General features: G+C 37.9%; 1 protein-coding gene across 4 annotated transcripts in view; it reads left to right on the top strand.

Moving 5' to 3' along the window:
• Positions 1-19,150, top strand: part of LMBR1 (limb development membrane protein 1) — a 139,686-nt gene that overhangs the window by 36,057 nt on the left and 84,479 nt on the right. For all 4 annotated transcript variants that reach the window (XM_079931892.1, XM_079931890.1, XM_079931891.1 and 1 more), the window contains one exon: positions 14,929-15,032. In XM_079931892.1, coding sequence (XP_079788018.1) covers positions 14,929-15,032 — 104 coding nt within the window. The remainder of the gene's footprint in view (positions 1-14,928; positions 15,033-19,150) is intronic.

The following is a 19,150-nucleotide window of genomic DNA, read 5'->3' as shown; positions in this document are numbered from 1 at the left end:
AACCTTGTGGATGGCATCCAAGGGTGTGTTTATTTCCTCAGGTTGTCTTGGGGTTGAAGACTTGTCAACCTCAGATATGCTTGCTTCTTTGCTTTTAAAAAATTATAACAATTAATGGGGCCAAACTGTCATAATGGAGACCCAGGAGAGCCCATGGGATATAGTTCTAGTATGAGTTTGAAGGCCTCAGTGGTGACAGTAGCCAGGTCAGCTTTGGAGAGTGTAAGTCTGTGTCGCTGAGCCTATGCATAACCTCCATCCCTGCCACCATGGCCACTTTTTTCATGAGCTCATTGGGTGATTACAGGGGTGGCTTGGAAAAGAGGTTGACTGGTATCTGTAGAACTAGGATAAGCTAACTCTATCCACTTTAATATTAAAATCCTCTGCTGAGGTCCCCCTTTAATGAGCAGTCACATGGGATACAAATATCTTCACCTTTTTCTTTTTTCCCATTTTGAGTGGTCTATCTGCATACCTCTTCTCCAAATTTCCTTGTTACCAATTTTCCAATCATGTTCCTTCCAAGTCCCCAGCCATCGAGCCAAGCCATTGGCAAATATGAATATATAATTGCATGTCTGGCCATTTTTCCAAGCAAAGTCCTGTCCACCGGGAGGATTCCCGTTCACCACTGTCCTTTGGAGATGTCCCAAGGAGGGCTGTAGTGCTGCAGCTGTCCACTTGGGGGCGGTGTCTGCATATTGTGCAGAACCGTCTGTGAGTCAGGCCCAGACTTCCCTTCCTCTGCCAGCTGATCCGGAGGAATCCCCACGAGGCCAGGGGAGATAAAGCAGAGCAGCAGGAGTGGGGACCGTGGGTATCTGGGCCACTTTTTTTTTTTTTTAATTTTTTTTAAGTCTTTATTGAATTTGTTACCGTATTGCTTCTGTTTTATATTTTGTTTTTTTGTCCGTGAGGCATGTGGGATCTTAGCTCCCCGACCAGGGATCGAACCCACATCCCTTGCATTGGAAGGTGAAGTTTTAACCACTGGACCGCCAGGGAAGTCCCAGGGCCACTTCTTCATGTGACTTACTTGTGCCTGCGGGCCCGCTTGGGTGTGATCATGTATATACCACCTCCATCTGACTTTGGGATGTTGCTGTGCACGCCCACATTATGGCTTGGTGGGCCGGATAAAGATAACACCATCTCATGATGGGCAGCTCAGGTCGCATGGTAGCTTGGTGGCCCATGGTCAAGCCTCTGCTAAGGCCCAACAGCAAACCAATAGCTGTTTCTCAGAAGGAAGGTAGTTAACTGCAGGGGATGACAGGGCTTTGCTCCGAAATTCTAAGAGCCTTTGCTGTGATTCACCTCTAGGGGCTGCCAAAGGCTCCGAACTGCATACTCTCTGCTGCCGATGCTTCCGGCACCATTGGATCTACTGGATCATAAGGCCAAGGGCGGAGCAGCTTGCATAGCTGCCTGGAGCTGCAGAGCTGCAAAGCCTTCTCTTGTTCTGGGCCCCACTCAAAACCAGCAGCTTTTTGGGTCACTCAGTAAATGGGCTAGAATAACACAACCGAGTGAGGAATATGTTGCCTCCCAAATTCAAAGAAGCCCACTGAGCATCGTGCCTCTGTTTTGGTTGTAGGAGAGGCCAGATGCAGCAGTCCTTAGAAGGAATATCTTGACATGGCCCACACCACTGGATCCCTAGAAAATTCACTGAAATAGAAGGCTCCTGAATTTTTGTTAGATTTATTTCCCACCCTCTGATATGAAAATGTCTTACCGATTAGAGTGGTGGCTACTTCTCACTCACTCGGTCTCATTAGCATACTGTCATCAGTGTAGTGGAGCGACGTGCAATCTTCTGGAAGGGAATGGTGATCAAGATCCCTGCAAACTAAATTGTGACATAGGTCCAGAGGGGTGGTATATCCCTGAGTTAGGACAGTGAAGGTGTATTGCTTGCCTTGCCAGCTGGAAGCAAAATGCTTCTGGTGGGCCTTATGGACAGGGATGGAGAAAAACAAGCATTTGTCACATCAGTAGCCGCATACCAGGTACCAGGAGATGTGTTCATTTACCCTAGCAACGAAACCAAGTCTGCTGCGGCAGCTACAATTAGAGTCACCACCTGGTTAAGCTTACGAGAATCCACTGTCATTCTTCAGGATCCGTCTTTCTTGGGGATGTGGGAATCACTACCCCTCATCTTTCAAGTCCTTGATGGCTGCACTAATCCCTGCATTACCTTCAGGAATGTGGAATTTCTTTTGGGTTACTATTTTCCTAGTTAGAGGCAGTTCTAGTGGCCTCTGTTTGGCCTTTCTTACTATAATAGCCCTTTCTCCACAGGTCAGGGAACCATTGTGGGGATTCTGCCTGCTTTTGAGCGTATCCATTCCAATTGTGCATTCCAGAGCTAGGGAAAGAACCCAGAACAGGTTCAGGGACCCACTGTGAGACGTGTGAGACCTGAGCTGAAACTCTCCTGACCACCTGACCTCCACAAGCCCCTGCTCTGACTGGGGTGATGTTTTGGGTCCCCTGGAGATAGTGTCAGTTCAGAGCCAGATATGTTTTGTGAATTTGTGCTAAAGTCTTTGAGCACTGGGAACATGTCTTAAATTCTCTTAATCTCCCATGAGGCACCTGTCCCAGTTCTTGTACACTGAAAATGTTCAATAACGATTCATTGATTGGATGAGTAATAGTTATTAATTGTATCATTAGGAATACTTTGGTAAAAGTAGACTTACTTTGAAAAGCAATTTAATGGCTTATTCTAAAAGTTATCAATATGGAACGATTGTGCCGTTAATGTGTGACTCACATGAGGATTAGATGCTAAAATATGTGTCAATAATGCTTTGGTATGTGTAAATATATTCAGTTTGGCTTAAGTACAGTGTTTGGATCTTGGACATGTGTTTGAAATGTTATGTGTTAACTATATTACCTTGGAATGCCACTTCACTTCTCTGGGCTAGAATTAATAAATTACATTAATAAATAATAATATAGTTTATTATAGGATGATACAGAAGGGGCAGATATGGCAAATTAAAATGATGGCTAAAATTTGTATTGTTATTTTTATTATTATAATTTATTATTAGAATTAAAATAGAAAAAGCATAAAAAATTGACAGAAAAAAGAAAGTATTCACTTTCTGTATCTTGACTACTGTTAAAAACATATGGAACTCTTTAGTTCCATAAATTAAAAAATCATGATTCACCTGCTTAATGGGTTTTCCTTTTTGAGTGATGAGAATGTTTTGGAACTAGATAAAGGTAGTGGTTGCACAACGTTGCGAATGCACTAATGCCACTGAATTATTCATTTTAAAATGGTAATTTTATGTATGTGAGTTTAAAATTAATATAAAAAGGAAACCGATACATCTTGGGGTATAATTAAGTTGTAGCCTTAAATAAAATAAGGAAATAATTCTTCAGTTTTTGAGGTATTTTCTCTGAGTGGGGCCCAGTTTTTGCTAAGCTGTCCATACTCACTTGTGACCAGACAGAGACACACACTTAGAACATGATTGCCCGTTTTAAGATTCAGCCTGTTAAAAGACAACCACAGGGAATCTGCCTTGACTTTGCAAGGTGTGTGTGCTTTATTTTGATTCGTCAACATGAATAGCCAATATGCTGTTTTGGACATGATGAAGGAACAGTACAAAATCCATCTTTGTTTTATACATTTTCAAGTCCCACAGAAGGTCAGAAAATTCGAACTTTTAGACTATCAGCAATTAAACTTAAAAAAATGAAAACTAAGTATTATGTTTACTTATGTATAAATATTAAATCAAAAGTCAGTTCTTAGGATATTTTAAGGAACCATTGTTAATTAAATGTTACTAACAATTTCTAGTTAATTGGCCTCAATAGTTCAGTGATTTGTTATAATGTGCATCACTATAGTTACTGCATATTTATTGTTTATAATAGTAAAAATAAAAAACAGTCTACGTAGGAAATTTGCTTAATTAAATTTTGGTAGATCCAAACAGTGGAATGCTTTTTTGACCATTATAGATGATGATGATGATGATGGTGTAGATGAGTATTTGTTGATATAGAAAAATGTCGAAAAAAATGTTTTTCTCTGGGTGGTGGGATTATATGATATAAAAAATTTATATTAACGAAGTTTGTTTTGGCGCTTGCCTTGTATAATATTTCTATAGTAGATGCGTACTGCTTTTTTGTTATAAGAAAAAACTTTAAAAATTTAATAGCTTATTGCTAAAATCGTTCTTTTTGGTTTTTTCCCCATCTAAGTGCATAACCAAAAGCTATTTTAATTCTGAAGTTCTCACAATACTCACTATTCAAAAGCAAACTTGCAGTCTTTCCTTTAAAGTTTATGTTTTCTTCATAGCATTTTAAAAATTATATGTCACTTTTTGACAATTGGATTAGATCCTTAATTCCAGTGAAATATTGGTTTTAACTTAGTTTTGTTATTTTGGAAATTATTGAATATGGCTGAACTTGGATTAATTTTCTTATTTAAGTTCATGAAGTTTTTTGTCTGTGTGGTTAAAAAGTGATAGATTATTTGCTTCCTAGTGTTGTATGTTGTATTGAAATATTTTGTGACTCCAGCAGATGGAGCTAGAAGGTAATGCATCCATTGGGGATCTGGCAATTCAGTTGGGTTTGCTTGGGTTTTAGACGAATCATTCTGGGATTATTAAATAACTTTTAAGTTTACATACCTCTTTTGGGGATAGACATTGAATATCTTTCAAAAAGATTGTCATTGAAGCTGATTTAGATAAACTACAGGGTTTCTGAATTTTTAGGGTTCTACTACCATGTCGGAGAGCACATAATTTTAGCTTTCTGAAGTAGAGAAATTTAGCTAACATTTCTTTTTATTTTACAAATTAATAATATATAATATAATAAAAGTGGTGGTAGTATGTATTTATGTGTATTAGCTCTAATTTTTAATTTTGGAATGTTTTTATCAAAATTGTAGAATATTCTTAAGGGATATTTATGTGTGTATGTCTGATGTATGTTTGCAAAATGCTGGAAACTTACTAAGTTGTACACAGTTTCCAAGAATAAAATGGCAACTTAGGAGTGTACAGTAGCTTTATTATTTTTCTATATATTAAATGTTCTTCTCATAGTAACTTTAACCTTCTTATATGTTGCAAACTTGATAATTAAATTAGCATAAGCTGAGTCTGAAGCTTTCACACATATTCTGGCTAATAAAACTTAATTTTTTGCATTGAATTATTTAGACTGAAAAAAGCTGGTTATTTACATAGATGATTATACTGTTACGTAGTATGTTAACTCTCAGATTCTTTGTGTTAAGTGAATTTTTCTTGCAAAAGTAAATATGGTGGAGGTTACATCTCTTTTTGCAACTGTGGTTGATAAGACCATCAGCAGTAATGTTGAATCTCCTGGAAAAAGGGAAGTGGGGAAAATCAAAAAAAATTTTATGTATGTATTATATATAAAATTTTATGTATGTATTATATATAAAGTTCAGTATATAAAAGAAGGTATCTAATTTCATTGCAAACTTAAATGAGTCGTTGTTCAGAATCTTTGTGATCATCCTGATCATTTTCTTCACTTGTTCAGCAGATTGCTGCTTGATAATATCTGTTGATAAAGATTTCTTTATATAAATTTTCATAACTGTCTTCATTTTAAGTAGGTTGGTTAGTCAGAATAGATACGTTTACTGATTTGTGATCTTTTGCCTAAGGCAGACTTTGTTTTTTAACTTTTTATTTCCAGAGAAGAATTTGAATTTGTATTTTTCACTACATGAAAGGGACACATATGATTAGAAAGATAAATTCTGGAAGTATGTATATTTAGAGCTCAATAACAATAATAAAGCCTGTTTTTTACCATGGATGATAATTGATTGTTTCAAATTTCAAAACCTAAGTAAATTTTTTTCCTCCAATTATAAAATTATAATGAAGCATTCAGGGGTTTGTATTCATGGTTGCAACTATTTAAGAGCAATGTTTGAAGCCCCCTGCCACGCGATAGCGATAATTTGGGATTTTGCAGAGGCTAGAATATGAATTGTGCTTAGTGCGGCTAGAAAATAAATAAGCTGAGATCTGTGGCTGATGAGGGGCCCAGCTAGCATCTCCACCTCAATTAAGCTTTGCCGTTCTCTGCCTTTTCTTAGGCATTTTGTGGGGAAGTTATATGACATAGTGAGGTGAAGGATTTTGAGTTTCACAAAGGAGTTTAAATTTGTGTCTTTATGTGCTCCTTATAGAAAACTTAGAATATGTAGGCCAGTGGGAAGAAAAAATCATCCGTAATTCCACTACATTCACACTGTTAATAATTCGGTATATTTCTTTGCAATTTATTTTCTGTGCCTATTTTTTGTCATTGTTCTCATATATTTTTCATGTCATATAAGTATACAGATTGTTGTTATGTAAGTTTTTTTTGGTGTAATTAATGAGAATCATTCTTTAAGGAAAGGGCTGAAACCTAATTTTAGCTGTAACTCATATCACCTTTTTGTCTATCTGGTCTGATTGCTGATGTGCATTGGAGTTTTACAGGGTTTTGGACCATTTGCATGATGTTGAGACAGGGCGGGGAGAGGCACTGACATTAATTTAACATTTTTGTATGTTATTTCTCTTCTGCTGTTCACACGTGATCTATGAGATACGTTATAGCCCATTTTATACATGAGGAAACAGGACGACAGAGTTGAAGTCCCTTTTCCAGGTCACGTATAGCTGATAGTTGCAAACCCAGGCTGATCAGACATAAAGTGCCCCTCACTTAGACATCTGCTGCCACATCTTCACAGTGTGAATCCCTTGTTGTGCACTAAGTACACAGAATACATTTAATATTTTATTGAAGTTGGATTTGTTAAAACCTTTCTGTATTTGAAAGATGTTTTGGTATCGTAAGGCTTGGGTGTACACGTACACAAAAATATAAACAAATGTAGAAGTGATAGTTCTGTTTAGTTAGTTAGTTAGTTCTGACAAACTGGTCAGAAACTCAACTAAGCATTTTGTTTTACACAGATGGGTAGAATTAATGGGCTGTCATATTCTCAGTTTAAAACATTTCCCTTAGTAAAATCTTATGAAACTGATGTTCTCTTTTTGGTAAACAAACAAAAGGCCCTCAGCTTAGGGTCTCATGGGCTGAGATTAAGGTTTTCACAGATTTGTTTTCTTTATTGGAGGCTCTGGGGAAGAATTTGCTTCGAAGCTCATTCAGGTTGTTGGCTGAATTTGGTTCTTTGTGGTTGTAAGACAGGCCCCCATTTCCTTGCTAGCTGTTAGTCAGGTGCCAATCTTTGCCCTATAGGCTGTCTGCCTCTTTTCTCAGGTTTTCCATGTGATGCCCCCTCCAGCAAAGTTGTGTCCAGTTCCTCCCTGTCTTACCCTTCTGCTGCATCTCTGACTCCTCTTAGAGAAAATTCTCTGCTTTTAAGGGCTCCTTTGGTTAGGTTGTACCCACCTGGCTAATCCAAGATGGTTTCCCCCTCTCGCTTTATTAAGGTCCATAGCCTTAATTATATCTGCAACATCCTTTTTTGCCATGTATGTTGGGTTGAAAAGTGTTTTCCCCAAATTCGTGTCCATTTAGAACCTCAGAACGTAACCTTATTTGGAAATAATATCTTTGCTGATATAATTAGTAAAATAAGGTCATAATGGATTAGGGTGGGCCCTAGTCCAATAACTAGTATCCTTATAAGAATATAAAACAGAGACATACACAGGGGAGGAATGTGAAGACAAAGGCAGAGATTGGAGTGATGAATCTACAAGCCCAGGAATGCCACATGTTACAGGCAGCCACCTCTAAGGAAGGATTCTTCCCTAGAACCTCCAGAAGGAGTATGGTCCTGCTGGCACCTTGATTTTGGACTTCTAGCCTCCACAACTGTGAGAGAATAAATTTCTGTTGTTTGAAGGCACCCAGTTTGCGGTACTTCGTTACAGAAGCCCCAGAAAACTAATATACCTTGTAACATATTCACTAATATACTGTATAACAATTCCAGGGATTAAGGCATGGATATCTTTGGGGGTTCACTCTGCCTACCATGAGACCAGCTGAGTACAAAGCAGGAAAATACAGCCCATAATGAAGAGAACAATCAGTCAAAACTTACAGTTGCCGCAGATTCAGAATCAGTAGACAAGAGCATTGAAACATTTCTTGTAAGTATTTCATATGTTCCAGAAGCTGGAGGAAAGACTGAACATAACTGAACATATTGAGACATAAAAGATGTAAAAAAAGAACCAAATAAACTTCTAGAGATGAAACCTGTAATACCTGACATGAAAATATATTGGATGGGATAAAAGCAAATTAGATATTTTTGCAGAAGAGATTAGTGAACTCTGAGACATAGCAATAGAAAACAGTCTAAAAAAGAAACAAAAAAATGACTGAAAAACTGACCAGGGCATCAGTGATATAATTGATGTTCCTAAAAGACAGAGGGTTAAGAAAAATATTTGAAAAACGGATGGCAGAAATAGTTCAAGATTAGATGAAAACTGTAAACCCTCTTATCCAAGAAGCTCAACTAACCCTAGTGACAGGAGACCTGCCAAGATACATCATCAGATTGGTCAAAACCAGTGATACGGCGAAATCTTAAAAGCATTCAGAGAAAAAGACATAAAGTACAGAAGAGCAATGATGCGAATTCCAGCATATTTCTTGTGGGAAAAAAATGCAAGCCAGATGGCAGGGTAGCAACATCTTTAAAGTACCGAAAAAAGAAAGCCCCACCAACCTTGTTCTATATCCAGTGAAAATATTTTTCCAAAACAAAGTCAAAATAAAGACAGTGTCAGATATACAAAAGGTGAAAGTTCATCACCACAGACCTATACTACCAAAAATAAGGGACATCCTTTAGGCAGAGGCAAATTGGTAGAAGATAGAAATCTGGATCTGTGAAACAGAACAAAGATCACTAGAAGTGGCGAATTTGAGGGTAAATATAAAAGAGTATTTCTATATCATATAAATCTTATTAAAAGAGAATTGGCTCTTTAAATAAAAAATAGTAAATTGTGAGTTTTATAATGTGCAAGTGAAAGCACGTGACAACAATAATGCAAGGGCAGGAGGAGAGAAATGGCAACAGACTGTTGTAAGGTTCTTAGGCTGTACATGAAGTGTTGTAGTACCTCTTTTTGTTTTTTTTTTTTGCGGTACGCGGGCCTCTCACTGCTGTGGCCTCTCCCGTTGCGGAGCACAGGCTCCGGACGCGCAGGCTCAGCGGCCATGGCTCACGGGCCCAGCCGCTCCGCGGCACGTGGGATCTTCCCGGACCGGGGCACGAACCCGCGTCCCCTGCATCGGCAGGCGGACTCTCAACCACTGTGCCACCAGGGAAGCCCAGAAACTCACTTTAAATGTAAACACACACATAGGTTAACAGCAATAGGAGCAAAAAGATTTACTATAATAATTCTAATGAAAAGGAAGATGGTATAGGTATATTATTATCAGAAAAGGGTAAGGAATGTTATCAGGCATAAAGAAGATCATTTCATAATGATGCAGGTGTTCATTCATCAAAAGAACATAGTAATAAACGTTACCTATTATCTACCTATCTACCTAAAAAATACCGTTTATTAAATACCTATTAAATACATGAAGCAAAAAGTTACAGAAATAAAAGGATTAATAGTCAAAATCACAATTCAGATATATCACTATCCCCTTTTCAGTAATTGATAGAACAAGTAGCCAGGAAAAAATTAAGGATTTTTAACACTTAACTAACTTGGCCTAATTTGTATTTACGGAACACTCAGCCCAACAATAGTGAAATACACATTCTTTTCAAGTACTCTGGGAACATTTACCAAGAAAACCATATTCTGTGCCATGAAACAAGTGTCAGTATTTTAAGTCATATAAGATATGCTCTCTAACAACAGTGAAGTTAAATGGGAAATCAGTGACAGCAGCATATCTAGAAAATCCCTCAAGTATTTGGTATCTAAATAACATACTTCACAATAACTCTTAGGTCAGAGAAGAAATCAAAAGGGAAATTTGAAAGTACTTTGAACTCAATGAAAATGAAAATAAAACATTCCAAAATTTATAGCACAAAGATACCTATTTTAGAAAAGAAAAAAAGATCTTAAATTAATTCCTACATCTTCCACCATAAGAAACTAGAAAAAGGAGAGGAAATGAATCCCAAAGTAAGAGGATGGGAAATAAAAAAAGATGAGAGGAGAAAGGAACAAAATAAAAAACAGAAAATGTAGAGAAAATCAATGAGAGGATCAATAATATTGATAAGACTTTAGCCAGATTGATCAGAAAAAAAAAGATACCAGTTATCAATATCAGGAATGAGAGATGTGATATCACTACAGATTCTACAGCTGTTAAAAGCATATAGTGCATATTATGAACACCTTTATGCCAATAAATTCAAGAACTTAGAGAAATGGAAAAATTCTTTGAAAGGCAAAAACTACTGAAACCCTCTCAGACATTGTGGAAATGTTGCAAACATTCTCACAAAACTCTAGGCTAAGAAGACTTCATTTTCAGTCCTCCCAAATATTTAAGGAAGAAATAATGCCAATTCTACACAGCCTTTTTAAGAAAATTGAAAATGAGGGAATACTTCCTAAGTCTGAGGCCAGCATTACCCTGATACCAAAACCAGACAGACATACATGAAAACTATTGAAGAATATCCCTCATGAATATAGATGCATAAATTTTAAACAAAATTTTAGCAAATCAAATATAACAATAAATAAAAAGGGTAATACGTCATGACTTTTGACAAAATCAATGAATTTAATTTACCATATGCACATACTAAAAAAGAAAATTCATATGGTCATCATAATATACACAGAAAAAGCATATGACGGAATTCAATGTCCATTCCTGATAAAATCTCTCAGCAAATTAGGCATGAAAGGGAGTTCCCTCATCCTAATAAAGAGCATCTATGAAAACCCTACAGGTAACATCATACTTAATAGTGAAAAGCTGAATGCTTTTTTCCCTGAGATCCCCTCTTACCACTTCTATTCAACATGGTTCTGGGGATTTTTAAAGAATAAAGGACACTGAGATTGGAAAGGAAAAAGTAAAACTCTCTGTTAACAGATTATATGACTATATAGAAATTCTGATGGAATCTATTATAGGAAAGCTATTAGAACTAATAAGTGAATTTTGCAAGGTTGCAAAGATACAAGATCAATATATAAAACTCCATTGCATTTCTGTATGCTAGCAATGGATAACTGGAAATTGATATAAAAACCAGTGCCGTTTATATACAGTAGAATCAAAAATGTGAAATGCTTAGGGATGTGCGAGACCTGTATACTGTAAACTAGGAAACGCTGCTGAGGAAAATTAAAGCATACTGTGATAAATGGAGAGAAGTGCCGTGTTCATAGATTAGAAGACAGTCCTGTAGAGATGTTAGTTCTCCCCAAATTGATCTATAGATTCAACACAATCTTAGTCAAAATACCAGGATGAGTTTTTTGTAGAAATTGAAAAGCTGATGTAAGATTTTAGATGGGAATTCAAACGACTTATATTAGCCAAAACAACTATGAAAGAGAACAAAATTGGAGGACTGACTACCCAACTCAAAGATTATTTTAAGGCCATAGTAATCGATACTGTGCTGTATGCATTAGCAGGAAGATAGAGAAACTCAACAGAATAGAGAGTCCAGGAATATATCCAAACATATTGTAAATTTATTTTTAACAAAGGTGCAAAGCCTATTTGGCGGAAAAGGCTATTTTCAACAAATGGTACTGGAGCAATTGGATAATCGTAGGTAAAAAATGAACTTAAATCTATATCTGGCTCCATATACAGAAAGTAATTTGAAAGAATTGTAGATCTAAATGTAAATCCTAAAATTGTAACACTTGTGAAAAGGAAATGTAGGAGAAAGTCTTTGACACTGGACTAGACCATAATTTCTTGGGTAAGGTAGCTAAAGCATGATCCGTAAAGAAAACATTGATAACTTGGACTTCGTCAACATTAAGACATTTTGTTCTTTGAAAGATACTGTTAAGAGGATGAGAAAACAATTCACAAAGGAGGAGAAAATATCTGTAAATCATATGCCTGATAAAAGACTTGTATTTAGAGTATATAAAGTATACTCAGTAAGTAAACAGACAACCCAGTGAAACAATGGGCAACAGATTTGAAGAGACATTTTAGCAAAGAAGGTGTAAATGGATGGCACATAAGTTCATGAGAAGATGTTCACGTCATTATTCATTGGGGAAGTGCAAAGTAAAGCAGTAATGAAATACCACTGTACACCTATTAGAATGGCTGAAACCGAAAAGACTGCCTATACCATTTTTTGTCAAAATGTGGCTGAGATTTGAATTCTGCTGGTAGGAATGTGAAATTATACACCCACTTTGGAAAACATTTTGGCAGTTTCTTAAAATGTTAAACGTACACCTACTATATGACCCAGACATTGCATGCCCACATATTTACCCCAACGACACGAAAGCCTGTGTCCATACGAAGACTCATGTGAGTGTTCATAACAGCTTTAGTTGTGAGAGCCACAACCCAGGTAGCAGTTTGCCTATGGATGGATGCAGTGCAGTAACTGGATTCAATCTGATACAAAGGGATAGACTACTGATACTGCCACAGTGTTGAAAAATCTCAGGAGAATTGTGCTAGGTGACAGAAGCCAGACAAAAAAGGAGTACATACTACACTTACCATTTATAGAAAATTTTAGAGAATACAGTCTTTTATAAAGTGTAGAATCTGGCTGATGGAGAATGGGGTGGGGTAGGGAGTGGCAGGAGACACTGGTTATAGAATGGTGTGAGGGAGCTGGGGGCGATGCATGTATTCTGCTGGTTATGGTGGCATAACTGCCACAGTTTATGAAACTGTACAGTTTGTAGTTTATGTCAATTACATAACTCAACAGATTGTTTAGAAACTAATATTTTTACTTTTTATATATGTCGCGATTTTCTGCAACGTGAACATGGGTTCTCAGAAAGTGTGGTACTTTGGTACAGGGGCTAATTAGCACTGTGTGTTGGTAGCCTCTGGAGTTGTTACTGTTATTAAAAGCAAAAAGTCATTAAGTGCTTATTTTGTGACAGGCGTGATGATGGTTGTTCAAGTATTATTTCACTGAATTCTCAGCACCACCTACAGACATGATCCTCAGCCTCATTGTATAGATGAAGAACCTGTGGCTTAGAAGTGTTGTCACATGGAAGTGCAGACGGGGCTCGAACCCAGGTCTGTGTGAAAGTCCCGTGTGTGCATTTGGCCACCATCCTGTGTGTTCTTCCTGGTTATTAACACGATACAACAATTGGCTGTAATTATAACCCCTTTGAATGAAGAAAAGGGTTAAGATGTTTAGCATCTTTTTTTTAGAGACTGAAAAGTATTTTAGAACATTTTCTATTTTTATTTATTTATTTATTTTTGCGGTACGCGGGCCTCTCACTGTTGTGGCCTCTCCCGTTGCGGAGCACAGGCTCCGGACGCGCAGGCTCAGCAGCCATGGCTCACGGGCCTAGCTGCTCCGCGCCATGTGGGATCCTCCCGGACAGGGGCACGAACCTGTGTCCCTTGCATCGGCAGGCGGACTCTCAACCACGGCGCCACCAGGGAAGCCCTGCATTCATTCTTTTTGTTTGTAGTCCATGCTGTTCCAAAAAGGATTTAGGGTAGTTATGAAACACATATGTTAATTTGTAACTAAGGCAGTTGAGAACTAGTTTCCTTGGTTCCCTGAGAGCTCAGGGTGTAGTCTCCATGTGTCTGGAAAGGAAGCTCTGTGAGGGCAGAGGTTTGTGCTCTGTTGTTACTACATCTCCAGTGCATGGAACAGTGCCTTGTAAATAAAGGTGTTGAAAGAACGTGAGTTGCCTGTTTTCAGAAGCATTGGATCATAATTGTATGTAGTACATTGAATTTGTATTTAGCATAATTTTTATCTTTGATTCTTGATTTTGTAAATTTTAATGAAGATTGTAGCCATCAGTTTTAAAGTTAAGTGTTTTACCTATAAAAAGTGAGATATTGGTCCAAATATTATCCCAGTGACATACCTAAAGTTCTGTACTTCTAAAAATCTAGTCTTATTTTCATCTAAGTTGCTTTTTATTGTGATTTTATGAGTGCAGAATGTGCCAGAAAGGAAAAAGGTGATGTGAGCTTGCTTGCCCCTCTTACATTTTCTTTACCACTTGGAGTTGCTTACTAAAACTTCTACGACGTAGTGGTTTTTAAAAATCCCAGGAATTAGTGCAGCTACTTGCAGGCTCTGCAGCCGTGGCAGGTTTTGTATAAGCAGCCTCTGTCATTTTGGGGGATTGCTATGAAGAGTAAATGAGTTTGTATAATATCTGTAAATCACTTAGAATAGTGCTTGGCACATAAGGGCTCAATAAATGCTAATTATTACTTTTCAGGTTTTTATGAGGCTTAAATTAAACAAGATTATTCATGTAAAATGTTTAGTAGAGTATCTGGCATTCATTAAGTGCTCGATAAATGCTACTGGCTCTAATTTAAATATTCAGGTGCCGATATGTCTGAAGAGGCTGTGTCTTTGGATCTCTGCATATGTCATATGTTTAGTGAATTTATTTTAGAGCATGAGGAAAAATTATTGGTTTCTGTATTGGCTTTTCCCAATAGTTACAAGTTACAAAGTTATAAAAATTTTATAGAAATATATAATTATTTTTCTGATTTCTAAGTTTAGGTCATTTGTTAGGCCTCTCTATTCAAGTTTATGTTTATTTTTACTATTAAAAAGTACAGAGCTTTGACTGATATTACAAGTTAGCACAGTAATTGTCTTTGACAAGATTGTCAGTATCTAAACTCATCTTTCTTGTCTTGTTACCCTTCTCGCAGGTTTGTGGAACCTTGCTTCTCTCTTTTCCAACCTTTGTCTATTTGTGTTGATGCCCTTTGCCTTTTTCTTTCTGGAATCAGAAGGTTTTGCTGGCCTGAAAAGGGTAAGTGAATCATGTTTTAGAATTAAATTTCTTAAATGAAGAAATAAATATCATTCACATTGAACTAGAAAAAAGTAGGCTTAAACAACCATTTGACTGGAATGTAAGAAGTTTAATTAATAATAATGTCTTGTTAATATTAATAATGTTTTTACAATAGTGGTAACAATGTTACATATTGAATTATTTACATGTCTACAGGGAGGAAGTCATCTTTTGACCTTTGAATGATTTTATACTATGTGCAAAGTTGGTGGAGTGTTCTTTTGTAGAATGAATAAACCTGATACAATAGCTATTATTCCTTTCTTATTCCCAGGATCCTGTGACTTACTGATATTAGGTGAATGTGGGAGCGTGAGAAGTGGGCAAAACAGGACAGTCTGCAAGAGCATCTTAAACAGTTAATCCAGACCTTGTCAGTGGTAGTAACTCCCTCTGTCCTTGAATAGAGCATTTTAAAGTGAAGGGAACAGCATTTCCATTTATAGCTTGTGGAGCTGTTTGCTATAAAAGTTTGGAATATAATGCGAAGATTTCAGTAGTTAGTACTTTTGGGGTGACTTTTAAACCTGACAAAATAAGTTCTAGTGTTACAGTTTATAGACACATTGTACCTTTCTAATTTTTAGTTATGGTTATTCATATTCATATTGTGATAGATGGTTGGTTTCATATTTAGTGAATGTACTGAGATCAGAATGGATGGTTGGGTATGGCGGTCAAACGTACATTGAGAAAACTGGCTTTTTTTTAGAAGATGTTGGGGGTAGGAGTTAATTTATTTTTGCTGTGTTGGGTCTTCGTTTCTGTGCGAGGGCTTTCTCTAGTTGTGGCAAGCGGGGTCCACTCTTTATCGCGGTACGCGGGCCTCTCACTATCGCGGCCTCTCTTGTTGCGGAGCACAGGCTTCAGAGGCGCAGGCTTAGTAGTTGTGGCTCACGGGCCTAGTTGCGCCGCAGCATGTGGGATCCTCCCAGACCAGGGCTCGAACCCGTGTCCCCTGCATTAGCAGGCAGATTCTCAACCACTGTGCCACCAGGGAATCCCCGAGAAAACTGGCTTTTATATATTAGGTTTGTTTTTTATAATGACGTATGTAAATTATTTAAGTCATCCATGTAACGGGAAAGACTTGCATAGTTTCAGTTTAAAAAACTCTTTGTTGATAATTTCTTGAAGAATGATAGGAAGTTTTGCTGCTGAAAGGGATTTAGTTCAAACCCTCCTTTTATAAGGAGGAAATGGAGATCCAAAGATAATGTTATTAAATTGTCTAAGAACCACATATGTACCATTGCAAAACTAGGACTAAAACCCAGGGCTTGCTTCTAACCTCCCCAGAGTGTGCACGTTCTTTACCGATCAGCACTGTGGAGAGGCAGTTAAAGCCAGCCAGGTAGGTGACAGGCCAGGCACCGACGAGGAGGGAGGAGAAAGGACCACAACGCGCGGGCAGAGGAAGGGGCAGGGTAGGGCTTTGCGTGGGGACGCCAGATAGTAGGAGAACAAGGAGGGTGTGACCTGGGCGCCCAGACAGAGCTCAGGAGAGTGAAATGTAAAACATGACATCAGAACGGGGTCGAAAAGGAAGAGCATGGAGAAGAAGCAAGGTCATCAGAGACGCTTGAGAAAGCAATTTCTGTGGAATTTTGGAGACTTTTGATGGATAGTCACACATTTGACAGAGTTTTACTAGGCACTTACTAAGTGGTAATTACTATGCTGTTAAAGGAGCTTGCTGGGTACAGAAGTGAAAAGACAGGTTCTTGCCTTCAAGGGATTAAGAGAGGATGACCTCAGAGACGAAAACAAGTAGCATGTGGTGGATGAACTTTTATACAACGAGTGGCTGTGAGGGGAGGTCTTGATTTGCCTGGAGAACTGGGGAAGCTTCAGGGAGGGGTTAGCCTGCACTTGAGCTGAGACTTGCAGGTGAGCATTCGAGGCTTGAGCAAAGGCCTGGATTCTGCCTGAATTGAGGGAGTGGCTGGCTGATGCTCAGCTGTAGAATGGAGAATGGCGAGAGACCCCTTGTCAGGATCAGATCCCGGAGGCCTGAGTCCTCTGCCACATTGTTTGGGTTTTATGCTCTAGACAACAGGGAGTTGGCAGAGGAGTTTTGAAAAGAATTTTTGCAGCTACTGTTTTATTTAAGCATATTTAGAGATAAATACACGTCAGAATTTCAACATATGTCAGTAGGGAAAGGAGTACATGCACCACACAATGCGAGACACTGTTTGGTAGAGATGTCACCATACTGAATCAGTCATGCACCTGGCTCTGTTAAACAGAGCGTTTCAACATATGTCACTAAAGTTGCCATGTTGATGTTTGCTTTAAACATGCACGGTGCTCCCCTCTCCCTAGCTCTGTCTCATGTGTAATCTTATCAGGTACAAAAGCAACTCGTAAAGCTCAGTGTTAAATATATTTTCATGTTTGGTATTAAAGGTGTGCTACCTAGTTTATGCTTTTCATAAAAATCTAGTTATTAGTTAAATAAATTATTTTAAAAAGCAGTGTGCAACATGGACAAACCCCTTTGTCTCCAAATTATTTCCCTCCCTTCCTGTGAACTAACCAACTAGAAAAGGGACTTGGCTGAATCTGTTGGAGCAGAGTTAGCACCATCTCTAGAATTAAAAACAACGGACACAAGAACCCAGTGATTTACTGTTCTCCTGTTCCCCCTTGTAGACTAAGGTCAAAGGGGAGAATCAGCTTGAGGAGGGGTATAACAAGGTAAGTAAAAATATTTTGCACCTACAGTTGTACAGCAGTTCTTCCCTCTAAACTGTTTACTTCTAGTCTCTTTATACATGATTAGAAGAATGCCTTTTCTAAGCACATCTCTGACTGTGTCAGCCTCCTCAGAATTCCTCAAGGTCACCAGCTACATTTCATGGTCTCAAAGGGGACTGATGTGTTGAGTGATTGTAGGGTGCAGTTGACATGACCAATCCAGTTAATTCCCAAACACGGCGAAGGATTTTTAAAAAATATATTTATTTGGCTGTGCCGGGTCTTAGTTGCGGCATGCGGGATCTAGTTCCCTGACCAGGGATCGAACGCGGGCCCCCTGCCCATTGGGAGTGCAGAGTCTTAACCACTGGACCGCCAGGGAAGTCCCCACAGTGAAGGATTTAAAAAGAGGGGGAGAAGGCAGAGCTCAGGATGGTTACCGTTTCTTAGAATCTGGTAGCTTGGGGATGAATGGGAGTTGCAGAAACCAAATTAAAGTGTTTTGTCTTTAATGCTGTTAAAGGAAGGAGGGAGATGGGGTTGTGGCTTGGAGGAGAAGAGGTAGAATAATTCTCCTATTAGTATGCTGAGGGAGGGGCCAATGGAAGAGAGACTGCAGGTACTAAGGTGAGAAAATTTGTCTTTAGTGTCTGACTGCCTGGGCTAGTTACATCATCTAAACCTCAGGTTTTCTTTCTGTAAAATGGGTATAGTAATGATAGTTACCTTACTGTTTCATTTGGAGGATTAAATGAGAGGTGATTATTCGTGTAAAGCATTTAGCCCAGGATTTAGCTCAGTAAATATTAGGTATTATTGTCACTGTCCTCGAGCTTCATGCATTTGACTGATAAGTATTCTAGGAAACATCAGTGTTATATGGATAGATCATTACAAAGCAACTAAATAGCGTCAACTCTTAATTATTCATGTATTATTATCTTAGGCGGTCTTAAGATTCCAAATTATTTTTCCCATTTTGAAATGGCATGTACTGAAGCAGAATCAAAACTGCCTAAAGAGAAGGTGCATCTACAGGGAACTATATTCAATATCCTGGGATAAACCATGATGGAAAATAATATGAAAAAGAATATGTATGTATAACTGAGTCACTTTGCTGTACAGCAGAAATGAACACAACATTGTAAATCAAGTATACTTCAATAAAATTAAAAAAAAGAGAAAGAGAAGGTACATGTAGACCCTATTAGAAATGTTTAGAGAGCTTTAAAATCAGGGTAATCATGGCATGTTATTTTACAATATTAAGCTTTTTCAGTTACATAGAATTTGCAAGGGTTATTATTAGCATTGTATATTTAAGTCTAAATGTGTTAGATATATGTTTGAGCCTTGCAGTATTATGC

This window comes from Stenella coeruleoalba (genome assembly GCF_951394435.1).
Source record: "Stenella coeruleoalba genome assembly, chromosome: 9".
Lineage (NCBI taxonomy): Eukaryota > Metazoa > Chordata > Mammalia > Artiodactyla > Delphinidae > Stenella > Stenella coeruleoalba.
This window is presented reverse-complemented; position numbering and strand designations above follow the sequence as displayed.